The sequence below is a fragment of the Rattus norvegicus genome, chromosome 13, assembly GCF_021556685.1.
Source record: "Rattus norvegicus strain SHRSP/BbbUtx chromosome 13, alternate assembly SHRSP_T2T, whole genome shotgun sequence".
Lineage (NCBI taxonomy): Eukaryota > Metazoa > Chordata > Mammalia > Rodentia > Muridae > Rattus > Rattus norvegicus.
The window spans coordinates 86,907,035-86,930,748 of record NC_141546.1 but is presented as its reverse complement, the minus strand read 5'-3'; the positions used below and the strand labels follow the sequence as shown (position 1 = coordinate 86,930,748).

The 23,714-nt window shown below is 41.0% G+C and overlaps 1 protein-coding gene and 1 long non-coding RNA gene across 38 annotated transcripts in view; one reads left to right on the top strand and one right to left on the bottom strand.

Annotated features, from left to right (window-relative positions):
• Positions 1 to 11,104, bottom strand: part of Cd84 (CD84 molecule) — a 39,616-nt gene extending 28,512 nt beyond the window's left edge. For 8 of the 14 annotated variants that reach the window (XM_087581460.1, XM_087581462.1, XM_087581464.1 and 5 more), the window contains exon 1: positions 7,928 to 8,010. In XM_087581460.1, coding sequence (XP_087437586.1) covers positions 7,928 to 7,973 — 46 coding nt within the window. In that variant the 5' untranslated portion in view covers positions 7,974 to 8,010. Of the gene's footprint in view, positions 1 to 6,801; positions 7,418 to 7,927; positions 8,053 to 10,885 lie in introns of those variants that run through there. The other 6 variants (NM_001412900.1, NM_001412901.1, NM_001412898.1 and 3 more) reach the window with 2 other exon arrangements.
• LOC103692288 (uncharacterized) overlaps positions 1 to 23,714 on the top strand; it is a 140,921-nt gene that overhangs the window by 44,680 nt on the left and 72,527 nt on the right. For 5 of the 24 annotated variants that reach the window (XR_015636163.1, XR_015636180.1, XR_015636157.1 and 2 more), the window contains 2 exons: positions 11,512 to 11,656; positions 13,638 to 13,821. The exons of 2 other annotated variants lie outside the window; for them this stretch is intronic. This is a non-coding gene — a long non-coding RNA (uncharacterized LOC103692288). Of the gene's footprint in view, positions 1 to 11,511; positions 11,657 to 13,637; positions 14,419 to 16,912; positions 17,920 to 23,714 lie in introns of those variants that run through there. 17 more of the 24 variants (XR_015636172.1, XR_015636174.1, XR_015636170.1 and 14 more) reach the window with 12 other exon arrangements.

Genomic DNA, 23,714 nt, shown 5'->3' with positions numbered 1-23,714 from the left:
CTCAAACTGCCAATCAAGAAACACATTCACTGCAAGGCTCTATTGCTGTCCAGTTAAGTGTCCAAGAATGTCCTGAACCAGCTCAGACCCACAGTCTTAGCTGGCAAATGAAACTAATCGGAGCTGTCATTTTGAGGGACTGTGAGGACTAGATGAGGTGACAGGTCTCCACAGTGTGTGTACTAAATGGAATGACATTAGAGATCCTCAAGAAATCTTGCAATGAGGAGTATCCTTGGCCTGTCCCTTTGTAAGCCACCATTACCTGCTGATTAAGAACATGACTTCCTGGCTGCGACTCCTGGTTTTATGGGGAACTAGCTGTCAGTCCTAGAGAAAATTAGCAACCCCTTCATGCCTCAGGTTCCCCAACTTTACAATAACTTTGGTGATAACATTGACCTCATAACTAAATAGGACAATATCTGTGGGCTGGCATATCCTGACAACTATATTGTTTCTTAAATGAGTAAGAGGCTGGAGGATGACTCAGTCTGTCAAGTAATTGCTCTGTAAGCATGATGACCTGAATTCATATCTCTAGCCCACATCTGTATTTCCAGCATCATGGGAGGCTTGGGGTGGGAAGAGACAGGCAGATTCCTGAGAGCCAACCTAGCTGAATCAGTGACCTTCAGGTTCACTTAGAGAACCTGTCTTAAAAATATAAGGTAGAGAGCAATTAAGGAAGACATTGTGTGTTGACCTCAGATCTCCTACTGCAGGGGCATACATATGCACCTGCATGCACGTAGGCATATATGCCTCCCCCATGCACAGGCACACACATATGCATGACACACATTCATAAATACCCCAAACAAGCAAGCAAACAAGCAAACAAGCAAACAAGCATTGTTGAAGGGACTAACATAATACCAGAGACCACTCTGAGAGAATAAAAGGAGGGTTGGGACACTGGAATGAGGTGGAACTGAGGCGGGGATGGGTGTTGGGGGGAGGGTGTAACAGAGAGAGAGGAATCAGAGAGGGTTAAACTGTTGCTTAACACATACTGCTTACCCTTTGTCTCTTCATGAGTCTTTAAATAAGTATTTCTTGTTTTTGTTCTTTTTTTGTGGGAATGGGGCAGTAGCTAAACTACCCCTTTTTTGTTTTGTTTTCCACCCCACAGTTAACTGTGTGGTTAGAAGCTCCCTCCATATCTGAAAGCTGGGAGGTTGGACAGAGAGAGCTTGGGTATACAACACTGAAAGAAGAGTTATAATTAGTCAAAATAAGTCAAGAGATTGTTGATAGCAACAAGGAAGGAAGGGGCTGGACAGCAGAAATCCTATGTCACTCTCCATAATTATAGAAACTCCTGGATCACAATTGTTTTGTTTTGTTTTTAGAAACCTACAACACTCTACAACCAGAGGCGCGGTCTTGCTTTATTAACGTTTCTTAATATTAGCATATACTTAATCTTTGAATGAAACAAAACTCCTCACTTGACCTCTGAGTGTCATGTATCAATGTTTTCATCCGAAAATGTGTGTTTTAATTCTATCCATCTTATAGTGTATCCTGGGATTGAACAAAGTAATAACTGTGCAGGACTTAGAATTATGTCAGACAAATAGTGAGTGCTTCCCACGTGGTTAATTTTTGCTATTACTGGTGGAAGAAAGGAGAAAGGATCAAAGGGCAAGGGTTGAACAGATAGAAGGAATGGGAGGATAAAAGAAAATAATCAGAAGAATACTGGAAAGACTTGTAGAGGACACAAGCAAGAAGCAAGGTGGTAGACTCATCTGTCTTGTGTCCCTGGAAACTTACTGGCCCTAGGACACATGGAAGACAGTCACAAAAACACAAGAAAGTTGAATCAGAGCATAAGACTGTAAGTTTTGGTTTTGAAAAAGCTTTTCCAGCACAAAGAAGTCATGAGTTCACCGTCTCCAACTTCCCTGGTATCAGTGATTTCAGGGAAATACAAAGGGCTCTACATACAGTTCTCCTTAGCCCACTATTCCAGTGCTCTGAATGTTGGGGAGTGGTAGAAAAGCAGTATCGAGCTCCATGTTCAGCCCTGAATAGAAGGAACCACTCCACCAGGGATGGCAGCCAGAGAATCCAGAACATATTATGCCCTTAGGAGTATCTGCAATAATCCTTAATAGGGGAAACATAGGTACACTTAGGGTAATAGGTACTTCTGATTTCTTTAGGAAAAGGCTGCATCTCTCATTTTGAATATTCATTTTGACAAAATGAATATCTCATCCCTGGTTTCTTTCTAGAACCCCAATACCCTGTACTCGAGTTCAAACTGCTACCATTTTTCAGCCTTTTTAGCTCACTTGGACCATTACACAAACAACAAAGTCCTGACTGGGATCTCTGTACAACAGAGCCAGGACCCTTCCTAACAAAGCATGAAACACAGTGTGAAACACACAACATTAGAATCAGCTTATATATACGTGTTTTTAAGACAGGCTATCACTATGAATGGAGGTTCTGGCCTAGAACTCCTTATGTAGACCAGAATGGTCTGGAGTTCCTCTGCCTCTGTCTCCCAAGTAATAGGATTAAAGGTGTATACCACTATATGAGGCTAATATTTTTTCAAAGACTTGTTATATTCAGACATGCACACACACTCACAGACCACCACCACCATGAACAATAACAACAGTAATAACAACAACAAAAACAAAATAACAGGAATCAACAATCATTGGTTGTTGACATATCTCAATATTACTAGTCTCAGGTCTCCCCATAGAAACACACGGGCTAACAGAATGAATATGAAAACAGAATCTATCTTTCTGCTGCATCCAAGAAATGAAGAGATGATTTAAAAAATATATATCTCATATATGTAAAATATATAATATATAATATAATATATATTATATATCATAAATATATATAAATATAAAAATTATTATATATAATATATATATCATATAAAGAAGTGAATGAAAAAACACATGATCATCTCATTAGCTGTAGAAAAGTCCTGGAGAGAGACCAAAGACACAAAGGACAGACATGTACATAATAAAGGCTTCTTTACAACAAAGTCATAGCTAATATCAAATTAAGTGGAGAGAAAGTCAAACCAATTCCACTAAAATCAGGCACTAGGCAAGCTTGTCCATTCCTCCATACCTAAGCAACAAGAAACTGAAGGAGATCAAGGGGACATAAACTGATAAAGAAGAAGTCAAAATATCTTTATTTGCAGATGATATGATAGCATGCATAAGTGACCCTAAAATTCCACCTGAAAAACTCTACAACTGATAAACACATTCACTGAAGTAGCCAGATACAGAATTAACTCATAAAAATCATAGCCATCCTATATGCAAACTACAAATGTACTGAGGAAAAAAAAATCCAGGAAACAAGACCTTTCATAATAGGCTCAAATTATATAAACTATCTTGTAGTAAGTCTACCTAAGCAAATGAAAGGCTTGTATGATAAAAAGTTTAAGCCTTTCAAGAAAGAAATAGAAGAAAATATCAGAAGACAGATCCTCTGTGCTCATAGATCAGTAGGATTAACATAGTAAAAAAAAATGTCCGTCCTACCCAAAGCATTCTACAAAATCAATTCAATCCCCATTAAAATCCAACACAATTCTTCAAAGACATTGAAAGAACAATTCTTAATTTCATATGGAAAACCAAAAAACCCAGAATAACTAAAACAATTCTGAACAATAAAAAAATGCTGGAGGCTCACCATTGCTGATCTCAAGTAATATTACAAAGCAATAATAAAAAAGTAACATGATATTGACATAAAAACTGACAAGTTGACCAATGGAATTGAATTGAAAACCCAGACATAAATCCACAGGCCTATGGATACTTGATTTTTTGGTTTCCTGTTTTTTTAAATAAAGAAGCCAGAAACACACATTGGAAAACAGCATCTTCAACAAATGGTACTGAGAAAACTGGATGTCTGCATGTAAAAGAATGCAAAGAGACCCATACTTGCAAGTTGATCAAAGACCTCAACTTAAGAACTGGTAGAAAGAAAGTTGGGGCACACTGTTGTACTCATTGGCACAGGAGAAGACTTGAACAGAACACGGAAGGCACAGGCAGGAAGATCGACAAGATGGGACTTCTTGAAACTGAAGAGCTGTAAGGCAGAGCGCTCTGTCATTTGGACAAAATGGCAGCCTACAGAATGGGAAAAGATTCTACCGACTCTACATCTGATAGAGGACTAATATCCAAAATACATTAAAAAAAAAAACTCAAGAAGCTAGATATCAAGAACCTAAATAACCCTACTTGAAAATGGTGGTACACTCCTTCTTTAAAAGGGGAACAAGAATACACTTGGGAGGGAATAGGGAAGCAAAGTTTAGAACAGAGGGTGAAGGAGCACCCATTCAGAGCCTGCCCCACATGTGACCCATACATATACAGCCACAAACTAGATAAGATGGATGAAGCAAAGAAGTGCAGGCTGACAGGAACCGGATGTAGCTCTCTTCTGAGAGACACAGCCAGAATACAGCAAATACATAGGCGAATGCCATCATTAAACCACTGAACTGAGAACGGGACCCCCGTTGAAGGAATCTTAGAAAGGACTGAAAGAGCTTGAAGGGGCTCCAGACCCCATATGAACAACAATGCCAAGCAACCAGAGCTTCCAGGGACTAAGCCACTACCCAAAGACTATACATGGACTGACCCTGGACTCCGACCTCATAGATAGCAATGAATAGCCTAGTAAGAGCACCAGTGGAAGGGGAAGCCCTTGGTCCTGCTAAGACTGAACCCCCAGTGAATGGGACTGTTGTGGGGAGGGCAGTAATGGGGGGAGGATGGAGAGGGGAACACCCGTATAGAAGGGGAGGGGGAGAGGTTAGGGGGATGTTGGCCTGGAAACCGGGAAAGGTAATAACAATTGAAATGTAAATAATACCCAATTTAATAAATATGGAGGAAAAAAAAGAAAATGGTGGTACAGATCTAAACAGAGTATTCTCAATAAAGGAAACTCAAATGGCTGAGAAACACTTAAAGAAATGATCAACATCCTTAGCCATCAGGAAGATGCAAACCAAAATGATTTTTTTTTTTCAGAGCTGGGGACCGAACCCAGGGCCTTGCGCTTGCTAGGTAAGCGCTCTACCACTGAGCTAAATCCCCAACCCAAACCAAAATGATTTTAAGATTTCATTTTATACCTGTCAGAATAGCTAAGATCAGTAACATAAGTGACAACTCATTTTGGAAAAGATGTGGACAAAGGAAAATATTCATTGGTGGTGGGAGGGTAAATTTGTACGGCCACTATGGAAAATAATATGGAAATTAAATTAAAAATCCTCAGAAAGTTGAGCATCAACCTACTCCAAGATCCATTTATACTTCTCAGGGGCATATACCCAAAAGATGCTTCATGAGACTACAGGTACACTTGTTTAACCATGTTCACTGCTGCTCTATTCATATTAGCCCTGAACTAGAAATAATCTAGATGTCTCTTCACAAGAATAAGCAGAGACATTGTGGTACATTTATACAATGGAGTATACTACTTGGCTCTTTAAAAATTGATATAATGAAATTTAAAGGCAAATGGATGGAACTAGAAAAAAGTCATTCTGAGTGAGGTAACCCGAATCCAGAAAGGTAAATATGATATGTATTCAGCCATTAACTAAAGGTTTACCAACCTACATTCCACAGACCCAGAGAGGTTAGGTATAGAGAAAGGAAAAAGGGAGACACATGGATCTCCCTGGGAGAGGTAATAGAATAAATTTTATGGGTGGACTGGGGGTATGTGGGGACAGGAACATGAGGGGAGGAACAGGTAGGGAGCTAGGGTTGAAGGAGGCAATGTAGGGAGAGACACCTGTAATTGACGGGCATTTGTGGATGACATGGAAACCTAGTGCAGTGGAAATTTTCCTAAAATATATGAAGACAACCCTAATGAGGTCCTTTAATAATTGGGGAGATAGAGCTCCAACTGTCCATCTCTTGTCACTCAAGGAAGTTTCCAGTAGCACGTTTGGGTTGCCTTTTATTGAGCTGTTGGCCAAGGGAGTCTCATGGAAGTCCCCAATGACCTAGGCTGTGGCTAAGTCAATGTGGTTGCTTTTTACAAGGTGGGACCCCGTTGCCAAGGACAATACCCACACAGCTCATTAAACACGGAGAAGTTGAGCTGGCGCCTACATGGAGCCTTTGCCCATATGTTCCAGTGTCTCTGGTGTGGAAAGCTAACTCTGTAAGCTACCAAAAGGGAAAGTAAACCCAGCCACAAAACCTTTTATGTATAATCTGACCTGTATGCAAGACATGCTAGGGCAATGGTGACACAGAAGTTGTGGTCGTAACCAACCAAAGTCTCATTTGACTTAACGCCTGCTTTATGAGATGGAACCCATACCTAACACTGCTCAGATGACCTAGAGACTAGATAGCCCAGAGACCCTGGGTCAAACCAAACACTGCTGGTTTTAAAAACAAAGTATCCAAAAAAAAAATGACTCCCAATGACATTCTTCTCTACTCACAGATCAGTGTCTTTTTCAGTCATCACCAGAGAGGCTTTCTCCTGCAGCAGATGGGAACATACAGAGACTCACAGCCAGACATTATGTGGACATAGAGTCCCTGGAACCCACAGCTCTAAATGGGACAACTTACCAAATATCTCCCATCAGAACTCAGGGAACCCCACAGAATAGGAGATAGGAAGAGTATAAGAGCCAGGAGGACACCAGGGTAACCCTCTGAGTCAAATCATCAGCGCTGACATGAACTCAGAGGCTGAAACAGGAAGCACAGGACTTACCTGGCTCTGCACATGTCTTAATAATTTTAAGGGACTCCTGAGTGTGTGAATGAGACAGTCTTGTGTCTGCTCTTGGCTTCTTTCCTCCTGTTGGACTGTATTGTTCAGCCTCAGTGTGGTGGTTTTTGTTTCATCACATTATATTTTATTTTGACATGTTTGCTTATTTAGAAGCCTGTTCTATTCTAATGAGGGACAGAAAAGGAGTGGATCTAGAGGGGAGGAGGACACTGGGAGGAGTTTAGGGAGGTGAAACTATAGCCAGGACATATGTTGAAAATACTTCTATTTTCAACAAATTGGGGGTGGGATAAAAAAAAAGGGACTAGGGGCTGGGGATTTAGCTCAGTGGTAGAGCGCTTACCTAGGAAGCGCAAGACCCTGGGTTCGGTCCCCAGCTCCGAAAAAAAGAACCAAAAAAAAAAAAAAAAAAAAAAGGGGGCTGGAGAGATGGCTCAGTGGTTAAGAACGCTGACTGCTCTTCCAGAGGTCCTGAGTTCAAATCCCAGCAACCACACAGTCAGTAGCTTACAACCATCTGTAATGGGGTCTGATGTCCTCTTCTGGTGTGTCTGAAGACAGCTACCGTGTACTCATATACATTAAATAAATAAATCTTAAAAAAAAAAGAAAAATAAAAAGTAGCATTGGTTCTTAGCCTGTTTGCTGGTATTTTCCATTATACAATTCGCGTGATCAGCATTAATTAATTAATTAACTACCCAACAAATATTTATTAAGTGCCTACTTTGTCCCAGACATGCACAGATAAGACCAGTTATGACAAGAGAATTAAATAAGTAGATGGAAATACAAAAGAATCGTCAAGCTGAAATGAAGCTGGAAAAGAGAAGCTTAACTCAAACAGTGCAGCAACCAAAAGGACGATAGGAAGAGGGGAGCGCAGGCACTGGGACGGCAAGTGAAAGAAGACTGGTTTAATGCACTGAAGCACATTGTTTGGCTCTTAAGTTTTCCCTCTAGTTCAGTAGTTTGAGTATAAATGAACAGACACCCAGGAAGTTTGGTTGAAACTAGATCAAAGGGACATGCACCTGCCCTCCCAAGAGTAATTTCTAAAAAGTTATGAAATAGGAGTTGAATCCTAACAAGGTTCAGAACTCACAGGTTTGCAGGCAAAGGAGCCAGATCCATAGATGGTGCTGGGCCATCTCCAGTCAGACTCCCGTCTTGTGGAGAAAAAGAACTGGTCTAGTAGCTGCTTTCACTTCAGTTTGATGTTTCCGGAGGCTAGAGAGAGGAGGAAGTGTGAGTTGATTAAGAAGCATTACTTCTTAGCCTACTTACTAGTGTTTTCCATTATATCACTACAGTGCTTGTTGATTACTAGTTAATTGTCCAGAGTATTTATTAAGCGCCTACTATGTGCCAGGCATATCATGGATGTTGATAATTACACAGGGAATTTCAACAGATGGTAATATGCGTTGCAGCGAAAAGAAAGGCAGGGACCTCTGAGGGTAGAGGCATGTACTCCAGGCTGGGGTGAGTTGGGGAAGATTTCTGAAAGGAAGTGACAATTTAGCTGAGACAAATACACAGAATGAATTAGTATTTTTAGGCAAAGGGGTAATTACATTTTGAATCACATGAATAAGCCATGTTCTTTGAGTTCAGCATCTCCATGTTCCGCCATCACCTAGTTAACTCCCCTACTCGTGTACCAGCACCAATCGCCTCTACAACTGAACAGCACGTAGCCCTTAGTGAGACAAGAGCAACTAAGCTGAGAGAACCCTACATTCTGAAATCCCGGTGCAGGTGTGTCAAATTCCAGAAGGCAGACACACATTCCCAGGTAGCAAGGCAAAGATAGAGTCAAAGATGGATCTCAAGTCAGAGCCATGGCCAAACTAGATCCAGAGTAGAAGACCTTGCCAGAGCCCAAACCAGATTCAAACCCAGAGCTGGTCCAGAAAGGTGCTCACCTTAGAGAGAACAGGAAAAATGATTAGTCACAGAGGATCTCCAAGCACCGAGAAGGTTTGTAGGAACTAGAAAAGGAATATGAGAGATGCCACAGAACATCCGGCAATAAATGGGCCTAGTCCTGGTAGTGTCGGTTAGTGAAAAATGGTACCCTACTTTCAGAGGGGGATTAGAGAGACAGAGCTTAGTACCCTAGGCACAGAGGGAAATGACACCCCAACTGTACTATAACCTTGTCCCTCTGGAATATTGCAAATACTCACTGAAACAAAACTGACCTAAGAGAAATTAAGCTTGACACCTTAATTTCTGTGAGCTGTGAGCTCCACTGTAAAATCACATATAATACATACAAAAAAAAAATTAAAATGACTTGTCTTGTGTTGGAGAGACAGCACAGTGGCTAGCACTGTCTGCACTTCCAGAGGACCTGATTTTGATTCCCAGCACCTACAACTGTCTGTCGCTCCCATTTCAGGGGATCAAACACTGTCTTTTGACCTCCGAAGGCCTGTACGCATGTGGTGCACGGACATACATGCAGGACAGTTATACCAATAACATACAAATAAACAAAACCCACCTCTTCCTTAAACTACACACACCTAGAGCAGCGACTCTTAATCAAAGTGACTTAGAAATGAATATCAACAGAGTGATTATGTTCTCATTTCCTTGACATGATCAAAGAAATGAAGGCCCACTTAAGGAAATAAAAGTAGACATAAATAGTTTAATGAGATAGGAAGGTAATTGTTAGACGAGACGTGGACATGAAATTAAATAAAGAGGTGGAAATACAAAAGAAAAAAACCGAACTGAATCAGTGCCAAAAATGAAAAACTTAAGTAAAATAAATATTCAGTGCAAAGCCTCCGCAGCTAAATGAGTCATGGGGAGGAGAAAGTAACAGGAATTGAAGACATAGAAAGGAACTGAGATGTTAGGTCAAAGGTAATGACTGGTTTAATAAATAAGTGTGTAAAATGTGTGATATACTTAGGACACCATGGAAAGACAAAACTAATTGGATTCACTATTATTCCACATAATCATACTCTATTTATAATATATATGTGTATATACCTGTGAGTATGCATATGTGTGTATGTACATGCATATACATCACATACACATGAAATTTGTAGGTAAGGCCATGTGTTGAGGTTTATGGGACAGTGGTTCAGGGAAAGTTGGAAGGGGGAAATGGAGTGGGTAGATATGATCATGATACATTATATACATGTATGACATTCTCAAAGGATACATTTTAAAATATTTTTAAAAGACAAGGAATGTTGGAGGCCTCACCATACCTGACTTCAAGTGATACTGCAGAGTCGAGGTAGTAAAACCTGTAGAACAGAACTAGCACAGATCTAGGATTCAACTGGAGTTCAAAATACTCACCCTCACGATTAGGCTCGCCTGAGTTTTTGATAAAGATGCCAAAAATTATTGGAGGAAAGACAGCCTCCAACCAACAGAGCTGGGAAAACCCTTAGGATCTGGCTGTAAGGCATCTTTTAAATTAGTGATTGAAAGGGGGCCCAGCCCATTGTAGGTGATGCTATTACTGCGCTGGTGGTCCTGGGTTCTATAAGAAAGCAGACTGAGCAGGCCATGATGAGCAAGCCAGAAAGCAGCACCCTCCATGCCTTCTGCATCACTCCTGCCTCCAGGTTCCTGCCCTGTTTGAATTCCCTTTCTGATTTTCTTTGGCGGTGAACAATGCTATAGGAGTGTGAGCCAAATAGACTCCTCCCCAACTTGCTTTTGGTCATGCTATTTTGTCACAGCAATGCAAACCCTAACTATAATAGAGTAGCGATGGGATTTATCATTTTAGAGGTCTCTAGGGCCTCCCTGGCCAATAACTTGTGAAGAAGTAACTCACCACTGGTACTGGGCTTTTCATTTAACAATAACTTTTGGGATTTCCTTTTCCAACCCATGTAGGATACCTTTAAAATAAACAGAATGAAACAAACTTGATTTTGCTGCCTTGGCGGGGGGCAGATATCTCTGATTTATTTTGTCAGATACTCAGAAGTTAGCATTAAAACCAAAACAAAATTAAGTGAAACAACAAACAAACAAACAAACAAACAAGTAAAACAAACTCATGTAATACCTTTAAACAAAGGGTGAACAGGTTCTCCAAAACTCTGCAGCAGTTCACTTGTGTCACCAGTTGATCTCGAGAGTTAGCAGCTAAGGGAAAATGCTAGCAAGCTCCAATACAAAGTGAAGATGTATCCCTTCCTCAGCTGTCTGGTTTCCTTCTCCTGTGGCACCCTATGAGGTTTCCACACATTTCCCCATCCTTATGGACTTGGTGGGGCCATATTAAGCAGTTTAGGTCAGGGCCCAGGCAGAAGAGTTGAATTTGCCTGCCACAGCTGTGCCTGACTGGGTCTGATAGGCTTTTGGTCATAACTGTCACCATGGCCACACCCAATATCTATCACCCACAACACAAATCTTGCACATTTGTCTTCACGTGACATGAGAAGGCACTTTTCTTTGTTCTCTATTCACTCTACATTAGCACTTCATAAACCCAACTTACATGGCAATCTTACTCATTTAGATCCACCAAACCCCCATCCTAGCTTATAAAGTCCATGTTCCCAATGGGGCTCATCGAGGCTACTGAAGTTGCCATTCTAGTCCCAAGGTCTGTGGGAACCACCATTCTCATTCTTATACACTGGGCATCATGCACTCGGTTAATTTCTTTCTTATCACTTCCCTCAGTGTTCCCTCTCCAATGTCTGACTCTTCCCGAAGCTTCCAAGGATCCCAGGATGATCCCTGTGGGGATCCAAACTCAGGTCCTCGCGTTTGCAAGGCATATGTTTTGCTGAGCTCTCTCCCAAGCACAGCATCTGCTTTTACTGAGGTAACATAAGACAAAAATTCTATTTATTACTGTTTATATATTATGCTATATATAGACAGCTATCTGTACACCAAAAATAATTATTTCTGGTACATGGTCACAGAGTTCCACCAGTGTTCTACATCATCCTAGTACCCAGTCATTGCAAATTATTCAAAATAATATATAATTTTATTGTATCTTAGTTCATTCTCTTGTAAACGAATTGCCTATAAACATTTTCAAGTTCACACTTTATGGTATTTAAAAATCACTGAAATAATAAATGAGTCCTCTCCATATTTTTCTCTGAGACAGTAATCTCTACAATCTCTTTTGGCTAAAGAACCAAGAGTCTACAAAATGGGAGATGCTTTGTGTCTTCATCTGGTTTCTTCTAAAGTGTTTCATTACAATGAGTTATAAACTGAGTGACTTCCAGATAGTTTTTGAGGCCAGAAAATTAAGAACAAGGTTCTGGCTTATTCAGGGTCTGGTGAGAGCCTCCTTCCTCAAAAGGTCCCTGTCACTGTGGAGGAATCAAGTCAGAAGAAAAAGGCAAGTCTCCTGGACACACACACACACACACACACACACACACACACACACACACACACACACAGACACATACCCTATACACACACACATACACACACACACTACACACACAGAGACACCATACATATATACACACACATGCACACGCATACGCACACACACACCCTACACACACACACACACCACACTCTACACACATCCTGTACACACACACATACCACTCTACACACACCCTATACACACATACACACATACACACACACACATACACACACACACTACACACACAGAGACAGCCTGCATATACACACACACACACACACACACACACACACACACATACTTATTTTGTATATGGGTATTTTGTCTGAATGTATGTCTATGTTCTACATTTTTGTCTGGTATCTGTGGAGATTAAAAAGTTGTGTCAGTTTCAGTGAAAGTAGAGAAGTAGAGATACAGATGGTTGTTTGCTGGGAACGGAATCTGAGTTCTCTGAAAAAGTACCAGCCAGTTAACCATGTCTCCAGCCCCTCCAGAGACACAAGTCTCAATGAAGAGTGGTAATTTGCTTCCCTCTAGTGACTTAACTGCCTTCAAAGGCCTTACACAATACCACCATCTTGGAGGTCAGGAGTTCACCATCAATTTTGAGGAAGCCTAAGTATTTGGGTCATAACTTTCTGAACTCATCTATATAAAACATGTAAACCATAGTTTCTGATTCTATGTTAATAATTCCACTCAAAATACATTTCTTATAAGGATATTTTATGATGAAAACTTATTAAATAAATTGTACTTAATTATCATTTTTGGGTAAACTTGGCAAATTTAAATGTCACAAAATTGCAAGCTTTATTAATTTAATTATTATGGAATACAAGATTTTGACTTGTAAATTCTTCACAGATATCAAAAGATATGGAATAGCTTAAGTCTTAAATTTTGAGAGAAATGACAACACTTGATAGGACATCAGTGTTTCATGTCCTTCACATGAATAAAAAAAAATAGATAAATTTGAAGCTGTGTTTTTAAAGCCACCAGCGAGCTATGGAAACAACAGTACACCGTGATCTATAATTCTACGAGCCAACAACCACCAGCCATTTCCCCACTTTATGGGGCATGGAGAGAAAAGACTGAGTCTATGCATGGGCTGAACATTGAGCTGGGGGAGGGGCGGCAGGGAAGAGAGGGGTATAAAAGAATAACTGAAGCTGTTGAAGAACCATATCAGAAGAAAATGGCAACTCTCCCAGTGTACACTCTCTTGAGTGTAGAGAGAAAGTTAGACATACGAAATGGTCCTTTTTTTTTTTTTCTCAATGGGAAAGGAATATGTGGGAGGCAAGGAAGCTAGAATGATAATTAATAAGAGGCAAGTTACAAATTTAGTTTTAAAGGCTTTAATTGGCTTTATTTCTGGTTTTTGATCCAGGAAACCTTTTATTCCAGAGAATAGAGTAAGCGTTCTGATGAGCTGAGCAGAAGTAGCAGGCTTTACGGACAGAGCATCCCCGAGGGAGGCAGAAGCAAGGAGCAAGGCATAGATTTGCGCCTCAGCTTTGGTTCTAAAGATGCTTTCCCTAAAATCTCGGGCCAGGAGACAGAGCAACAGCAAGGTAACTGGTGAGCGCTGGCTTACTTTTTATTATTATTTTTTTCCTTTTTGCTACATATTAAAGAAAATATTATTACCACGCCAACTGAACGTAGCTTGTCAAGACTGGGGCCATAGATCAGTGGTGGGGGTTGCCTAGCACTATCGAGTAGCATCCATCACCAAACCAAACAATTCAGAACAAGAACTGCCACGGGAAACAACCCAAACGGGCCCGTTTGGAAAATGTTGCTGTTATTTCTCTCTCTTCTGATTTCTGAAACTGGGTAATAAGTTGTCAGTTAGGGAGCTTGGTACAAGTGACTCCATTTCTAAATCCTAGTTTGGTCTGTCAGGAACTGGGTATGGGAACTTAATCCCAAAAGACAGTGTCATATTGTGAAATCATGGCTCATTCCTACTTCTGGGAGAGCCTTCCATGGTTCTCTCTCCCTTAACTAATTTACCAGGTTGTGTGAAATACCACACTCAAGTGGTGAGATTGGGTCTTGAAAAGGAAGAGCAGCTAGCTCTGCCATTATCTCTCAGGTGTGAAACAACAGAGAGTTGCCAGGAGGTTGATCAAAGGCTCAGGAGGGCCACACCCAAGGAACTCGGCAAAAAAAAAAAAAAAGGTCTATTAAGTCTTACTTAAATTGAAACCAAACCTGACTACACTGAAGTGATCAGCACCTTACCACATCTGCCTAATAGAAAACGGAAGCAGGTTGTCTGATAGAAATATACAACTGGAAGCCTTGGATTCCTCTATATACAGTGTATCTAGTTAAAAATTCTGTATATATATATATATATATATATACACATATATATATACATATATATGTATATATATATGGTATATATGGTGTATATATATGGTGTATATATAGTCATATATACACAAAATATGACTGATCAGGCTGTCTGTTGACTGCCTGGTCTGGCCACAAACAAAGCATCTGTATCCCTCCAAGCCTCAAGAAACATCCCAGAAGGAGGGGTGGAAAGTGTTAGCATTCTGTCTAAGCTTCATCCCTATAGTTACCTGGCAACAGCCAGGTATGCCTGACACTATAAAAGGGGCTGCTTACCACCTCCTCACTCTCTTGCTCCCTCTTGCTCTCTCTTGCCCCTTTGTTCCTTCTCTCCCCATTCCCCTCCCCCCTTCTCACCACAGCTCATGGCGGGCCTCTGCCCTACCACCCCCTTAACTCCCCTCCCCATGTCCTGAATAAAGGATTCTATGCTATATGGTCGTGTGGCTGGTCCCTCAGGGGAAGGGATGTCTTAGCATGGTCCCACTGAGGCACCCCCTTCTCCCAGACCTCCATAGAACATATCTATCCTCTCTTTATCTTTTTATAAACACAACAGAAAGCCCGTAAGAACAGGAAGGAGCAAGGGGAGAAGAATGGCCCGGCTGCTGCCTTTTTGAACTCGAAGCAGCTTTGATTTTCTACACTGATTTGATTTTAGCTGAGCGAGTACGTGATACAGAACACTTAGAACACTTGGCTTTCTTTTTCGTCCCTCTGATCCCCGGTGGCAGGGAAGGAGATCATGGAAGCTCTCCAGGCTTGTTTGCATTCCGTTTCCCACTTCCGGTACCTGTCAGTATGCCATCACCGAAGCAGCAGGAAGGGTTCCAAAAGCTCCGACTTACCCTGAAGACTGACATGCAGATAATAGCTGAGGGTAGAGGGAGAGAACTTTCCTTTAGTGGTGTAACCATCGGCGGGATGCGCAGACTACTAGAAACAAATCCCCACCCATGCTCCTGCGCATCTTACGTAAACTCTTAGGGACGCACGCACAAAGGGGTTGAAAGTAGAAGTGGGGTTCAGTTGGGAAGAGAAAAGTGAGACATGGAAAGAGTAATTAGGAGTAGACATGATCAAAATACGTCATAATGAAACCCATTAGTATGTATAATTAATATATGCCAATGAAACATTGAAGATGTTATTGATAATAACAGTCAATAACAAGAGGAAAGAGATAAAGCAGGGGCTTGGAGAGCAGGGGAGTGGGAGAGGAGAGGCCTAGCATGCATGAGACCCTGCAATCAACTCACAGCACTTCTTCCTCAGTGAGAAAGACAGAGAATCAGACGACGATGTAAAAAAAACCTTCACAATCTCGGTAATGTGGAAAAAAGTTGAAAAGGATCCAGAAGCATAAATAATAATGTAATATTGTAGTTTCAGCAATATTTGGCTTATGCTTAATGAAAGAGAAGACATTAGAGGGGGTGTGGCGCAGACTAAGATTATCAGAAAAGCGTAAAAGCCTGTGTCTGCTCAGGAACATTAAGGCTGGTCTGACGGGAGAATCAGTCAACAGTATGTGTGAGTAACTCATCGCGGTGAAAGCCGGAACGCAGATAAGTATTGAGAGCACCGCCATCTCCCTCCACACCATTGGTGATCAGAGATACAAAGTGAACACAAGTCTTCTTCTGTCTCGTGTACTTGATCAGCTAAAAATAACGCAACCCCTCCCCTCCAAACTCAGATACTGTAGCGCCAAGTGCTGGTGAGGAGGTGGGAAAAGAGATTTAATGTACGGACAGTGGGAATATGCATTTTCCAAAAGAACTACATACACTCAGGAATTGAATATTTCCATAATTTTCCATACAATAATTCCACCTTGGTGTCCACTCAGAACACATCTATGGATCCAAAGACACGAAAAGGTGAGTGTGAGATTGTTCACAATAGATTTTTCACAACAACCAGGAGTTAGAGAAACCCGAATATCCACAAGGAACTTGGGCCAAGCACATACAAACCATCACTGAAATCTACCACAAAATATGACATATCCATCAAATAGAACACTCTATTCAAAAACATGCAAAACTAAAGCCACTTGAAGAGGTCTAAAGAGTACCATATGGAGTAGCAGACAGAAACCCCGAGGAAAAGAATAACATTATCTATTTCTATAACTTTAAAGCAATTTTGAATATGCACATATACATGCCAGTGCAAACAAATAAATGTATACACAATGAACCAAAGGGCACGAATTATGAGACAGTCAGGGACTGTGGTGGGCTGCATCTGATCATCCCACATAGGTTCATTCTAATGTCTGTTTCTCAGATGGCAATGATGCTAAGAGGCTGCTGAGCTTTAGGACATGAGGACAATCTGCCTGAAACGATCACTAGGAGTGAGCCCTTGAAGACTGCACCCTGCCCATAGCTCCTGCCTTGCTCTTGGCTTCCTGGTTCATGGTTATGTCCTCCATGCTCCTGCTACCATGATCTGAGTTATTTTACCTTTCTCTCCTGCCATGAAGGATCGAAACCCTCTGAAACTGCACCAAAATAAATATTTCTTTCCTTATAATGCTTGTGCTTGTGCCATGTATCATGGTCACAGGACACAAAAATAATGAATACAAAGATGGCCATAGAAAGAAAGAGGAGGCATGCTCTCCTCTCTGGCCTTAACTCATAACTTGCTACCCATTGAAAGCATGGTCTGAGTTTCTCAGTCACTGTGGGAGCAAAAGACAGATGCACTGCAGCAGCTCCCTCCATGGTCTGTAATCCACTGAAAGTCTGTAGTATGTCTTTAATAATTTTAATTGACCACAAGAAGAAGTTTGTGTCATGGTAGTCTCCAAGAACAAAATTGGATGTCCAGCTCTTGGGGAACACCACTTAAGGACAAAAATAAAACAAATTCCCAGGCCCTTAACCTTAAAAGCATGGTGTGTATTTTCCTCCACTCCTGCATGTTCTCTCTCTCTCTCTCTCTCTCTCTCTCTCTCTCTCTCTCTCTCTCTCTCTCTCTCTCTCTCTCTCTCCACCTAAACTTTATCACAAGGCTGAGATGCTTATGCAAGAAAGAAATATCAAGAGGTAAAATGGAGCAGTTCTTGAGATAATCTGACTGCCCATTTTTTGAAGTTGTTGATGCAGAAAAGAGGATGCTTTCCGACCAAACCCCGGGCTCAGTGGAAAATGCTTAAACTTTATCCTAATCCTACAACCCATGAACATGAATAACAGGCTTGCTTCTGCTTTTCTGAGGGAAGCACATCCTGATTTCACCCTCAAGTTGCCTTCCTTATCTTGGAAATAAAGCCTAATTTGCTAGTCAAAACCTTGTTTCATATTTATGAGTTTGGTTTATTTCCATTATCTCTGGGCCAGAAGTTCTCATAAGGGGATGGGATGGGTGTCTACTAAGAAGCAGATGGGTATCTGTGAAGGGCTAGGGAGATACAAAGCAGAAAGAGGCTGCAACAGGAAGGGACATTTTCCATGGTAGGGAAATCATTGCAGAGTCTGTAGCAGAAGAGCAAGTAGCTGGGCTCCTCACATCCAGGTGGACAGAGACACAGAGAGCTCGGACCAGATGCAGGCTTGACATTGACCCCTCCCCACCAGTGACTCTCTTACTCTAGTTAGGCCCCATCTCCACATCCTACAATCTTCTCAAATAGTTCCAACACCAGGGGAGTAAATTTTCAAACATGAATTCCCTATGGGGGGACATTTTAAACTTGAATTATGATATTCTGTTACATGCCCCTTCCCCCCAACTCATGGCCCTCTCATAATTCAAAATGTATTCAGATCAATATCAAAAGGTCAGTTCCAACAGTGTCCAAGGTCTGAAATCTCTTCAAAAACTCAAGGCAACCTTTTAACTGTGAGCCTTTTATATATATATATATATATATATATATATATATATATATATATATATATACACACATATATATATATATATATAAAATCACATTAGATAATTCTACTTTATAATGCCACAGTAAACATTTCCATCCCCCAAAGAATGGCAATACCAGACCAAATTATGACTGAAACCCAGGAGAATAAATACTAAACCTTAAACCTCTATGCCCAATACCCTGAGTTCCTGGAGGCAGTATCTGGGCTCCAGTAGGCTTGGGTAGCCCCATCTTTATAGTTCTATTGTCTGTAGTACATGTAGCCCTCTCTCTTGAGCCAGCTACACTAGATGTCTACATTCTTCCTCCAGTGGGTGTCTCAAGTTCCTGGCATCCATCTACAGCAGTGGAGATCTATTGGAACTCGTGTGTGATTTCCTTTCACAGCTCCAAGCACAGCCCACTCACGAGCTTCACATAGGGCATCAAACCCTGATACATTGGTCTCAGCGATTTTCTTAAATCTCGGTGCAAGCATCAATCCATCCAACAGCTCTTGCCATCTTCACATTAGCCAGACTATCACGCAGGATGGTATTTTCTAGTTCCATCTATTTGCCTGCAACACTCATGATGCCCTCATTCTTAATACCTGAGTAGTATTTTATTGGGTGAATGAACCACATTTTCTGTATCCATTCTTTTGTTGTGGGACATCTGGGTTGTTTCCAGTTTCTGGCTATCACAGTTTTATTCATTAAATTATTATAACAACAACCCCACTCTTGGTACCATTTTCTCTATTATTTTCCTTTCCCATTTCAGTCATAGAATATTACAGAAACAATTAAGAGAAAGCACAATCCATCGCAGTAGGGAAATCATGGCAGGAATTATTAAGGCAGAGCATATGGACTCGTTTTTCTGATACTCTGGAAAGTAGAGATCTTGGGCTAGAAGCAAGGATGGGCTATATTTCATGATGCCTGCCTCCAATGGCCTACTTTAGCTAGTCTCTACTTCCTCAAGATTGCACAACCTCCTAAAATTGATCATATTTTACATTTGAAATACTGTCAGTCTTAAAATGTAAATTTTGAGACACATTGGCAAGCAGAATGTGTTTATAAAATATGTTTATAAAAAAGAATGAGGAAGAGGTGTCTGTACATGTATTGGATAGTTAAACAAAAGAGATACAATAGAATTTTAGGGGAGAGGAAAGCCTCAGGAATTACCTTCTTAGCTCTCACAAGTGCATTTTTAAGAATGGAGAACATGAAATTTGAGAAACTCATGATTATTCATAATTACTAGTCACATAACAATGACAATTATTGTCAAATATTTGAAAACTTGTCATGTGAAAGGGAAGTTAGTTTATCAAAAATCGCTAGGGCAAGAACAGGCAAACATTAGGAAGCATTATTTTATTATAAATATGTAAAATTTATATGTAATATACATGTAATTATTATGCACTATTATAACATATAGAACAGGAGAAACAACTGTTGAAAGGCAGTCCAGGGAAAGTGGATGATGTGTGAGTAGAGAACTTGGGTACAGCAGTTTCGTTTTTGCTTTCAGGCTCAGTCTTAAGATCCACCTTAGCTAAAAACCTTATGTGATGCTTATATAGAAATTCAAACAAAGGTGTCTTCAGCAACTGATGAGTGGCCATCAGAATAATCACTAAGCCTACAGTGTCTGTCTTCAGCGTACACACTAATCTTATCTGAAGATTACCAGATGTTTTTGGTTCTATATATTTAAAGAAATACTACTGCTTAGGACTCCTGAAGAATAACTCTTTTGTTTTGTTGTTCTGAAACAACAGTGATTATCCTAATAGTTTAGATGACTTTTCCTAAGAATTTAGAATTCCTAGCAAAGAGAAAGAAAATAAATACTAAATTTGTAAAAAGATAAGCTCACCCATTAGGCAGAGTCAGTTCCAGGGATGGGGGCATTAAATGAGGCCTTCTTTACTCTTCCTGAGTTTGGAATTGATTTTTGAAGTAGAAGAATCACATAGGTAGAGAAAAAGTTTCAACTCCCTTATTAATAAATATGTTTGTCAAATAAGACTAGGTGAGGGGGATAGATGTAGTTGTCACTCAGCACCATGCCTGGTGTTTAAAAACCAAACCAAACCAAACAAAAAGACCTTCTAGGTCAGTGGTTCTCAACCTGTTGGTGTGACCCCTTTGTGGGTAGAATAACCCTTTCATGAGGGTACCTTATCAGATATCCTGTATATCATATATTTACATTAAGATTCATAACAGTAGCAGAATTACAGCTATGAAGTAGCAACAAAAATAATTTTATGATTGGGGTCAACACGACATGAGAAATTGTATTAAAGGGTCGTGGCTTTAGGAAGGGTGAAACCACCAGTCTAGGTTAATATAAACCATCTTTATTGTTATAATGAAGAGATGAGGTGGGGAGGGGAGACTCGGGGGAATAGTTTGGAAGGGCGCAACAGGGAAGTCAACATGCTCACCCAACTCTATCATCCGAGTGCTAGGGGTCAGAACTCTCATCCTCATGCTCATTCAGCAAGCATGCTTTATCCATTGAGCCAACTCTCCAGAACCTAATATTCTTAAGATATTTTCAAGATAGATATAGTGGTACATGTCTATAATCTCACATGTAGGAGCCTGAGACAGGAAGTCTGAGTTCAAGGTTAGCTGGGACTATAATCTTCTCTTCTCTTCTCTTCTCTTCTCTTCTCTTCTCTTCTCTTCTCTTCTCTTCTCTTCTCTTCTCTTCTCTTCTCTCCTCTCCTCTCCTCTCCTCTCCTCTCCTCTCCTCTCCTCTCCTCTCCTCTCCTCTCCTCTCCTCTCCTCTCCCCACCTCTCCTCATCTCTGTTTTAGTTTAACTTTTCTCTACTTGACACTTTGTTAATATATTTCTTTTTATTTTCTGAGACAGGGTCTCACTATTTAACCCTGTCTGTCTTGGAACCCCCAAATAGAGTAGGCTGGCCTCAAACTCACAGAGATCTGCTTGCCTCTCCCTCTAGAGTGTTAAGATTAAAGATGTGTGCCATTATACCCAACTATTAAGACCTTCTTAATACACCCCTGCCCCAGCTAATATAAACTTCATCTAGGATAAAAGTAACTCTTCCCAAGACCAGCTTATTCATGAGTTTTTCTCTCCCACAGATGCCAGCAAAGAGTTGTTCTGCTACTGTGCCACACATCAGAGTATACCCAGAAAGCCACACAAAGCAAAATCCTCAAGCAGGCTGTCCTTAGGTTCTAGGCAGGGGTACAAGAATATACCAAGCTCAAACTAAAAATTTAAAATGACATTGCCTCTCTTCTGACCTTTTTGTGAGGCCATTGCAGGACCTTCTTACCCTGAATCACCCACACATTGGCAAAATTTCTAAAAAGAGAAATTTGTTATTACAAACAAGAATGGGATAGTTAAAGGATGAGGATAGAAATAATGAAAACATGTTTTTAAGTGTTCAAGGAATTTAAATGTGGAAGAAAGGATGGTTTTTATTTTATTCTGCTCTAAACAGAAGAACGGTGTGGATTCTGATTAGGAGACTGCAATGTGATCATACACACAGAGAAGCCAGTTTCCATCCATGCTTCCTGGCTCATTTTTCCCATTGCCCCCAGCATTTCCAAAGTGACTAGGATCCTGTCAGGTGTTGTGTGACCTCGCTCTGTGACTTTATGCCCTAATTCACCAGTTCCCTGTTCTCTGTGGAGAGCAGCCTGCATGCTTTGCCCTGACAGCAGTTTTTCCTGAGCCAAGGCAGAATGATTAGGGAGCAGCTGACCACCATCCTGAGACACAGAGCTGACCACAAACAACAACTGCCACTGTCACCCAGTATTACTTATTAGTGCACAGACTAATAACTAACTTATCCACGCTGGTTAAAAAAAATCACTCCCATACACTTTACATGGTATTATATAACACTGAATTCTCTGCCCAGACATAAAAAAAAATTTTTTTGATCTCTGACCTCATACTGAGTATGCCCAGAAATGTGCCCACCTCTACATGTGGCAGCCAGTGTTTCCTATATGAACACATGTAAGTTTTCCCCTTGTTTTCCCTGTTTCAGAACATTGCTTTGAGAACATCTCCATTGCTCATTTGTGTTCTCTCTCTCTCTCTCTCTCTCTCTCTCTCTCTCTCTCTCTCTCTCTCTCTCTCCACACACACACCCATCTCTACTCTTTTAATTTACACTCATGTTTATTGGCTTTGCCCTCACAATCAGCTGAGCCCACTGAATTTGGTGTAGGTCAGCAATGGGCTCAGGGCTGCTGGAGAGAGAAGGTCTCCTCGCTGCCAGAGGCAGTGATGTCAGCGATGATGTGGAGAAGACATGAATTTAGCCAGGCCCTGGTTGCCTCTGTGATCCCTTCCAATCCTATCTATCTACAGCTGTATAAAGCAAAATGCTTGATATTTGAGCCCTGAAGATCTTTGAGGCAAAAATAAGTAAATAAAGGCAAGAACTTTGAAAATGTGCCACTACTCGTTTAGCCCAACACTCTCTACTGATTTTTAATTCTCCCATTTCACTTCCTTATCTTCCAAATCATGTCATGCAATCCTAGTCTCTTTATGATCTGATCACATCATCATCTTTGCGCAGTTTCTTGTACAGGTCACTATTTTTTTTTTAACTTTTTATTCTTTCTTTGTGAATTTCACATCACACAACCCAACCCCACTCAACTTCCATCCCCTCCGCCCACCCTCTCTCTACCTCTGCAATCTCTCCCTAGAAGAAAGAAAAGGAAGAAAATGAACACAAACAAACAAAAACAAAATCTTTCCTTGGAGGCTGTGGTGTATCACACAGTACATCCCGTTACCCCAACAGCTTAACTTGCAAATGTTCATTGCAGTGAGTGTTTGGTCTGGCTCGAGGCCTCTGGCTTCTATTACACCATCAACACTGAATCCTCACTGGGCTCCTCTTGGATATTCTGTTATCCTGTGTAGTGGAGATCTTCCAGCTTTGGATCTACAGGACCCGCCCCTTCACAGACTCCAGCAGTTCCTGGTTGGGGCAGACATTGGGGTAGACCAACTCAGAGTTCTGGATCTGGACCTGGTGGAAGCTGCCTTGGTTTCCTGTGCTGCAGCCACCAGGGCGAACTCTCTGACTTTCACACCCTTGAGGCTAGCTCACCTATGTCTCCACTATCAGGGCCATTTCTATTGTGTTGCCCAGGTGAAGTGCAGGCTGCTCTCCA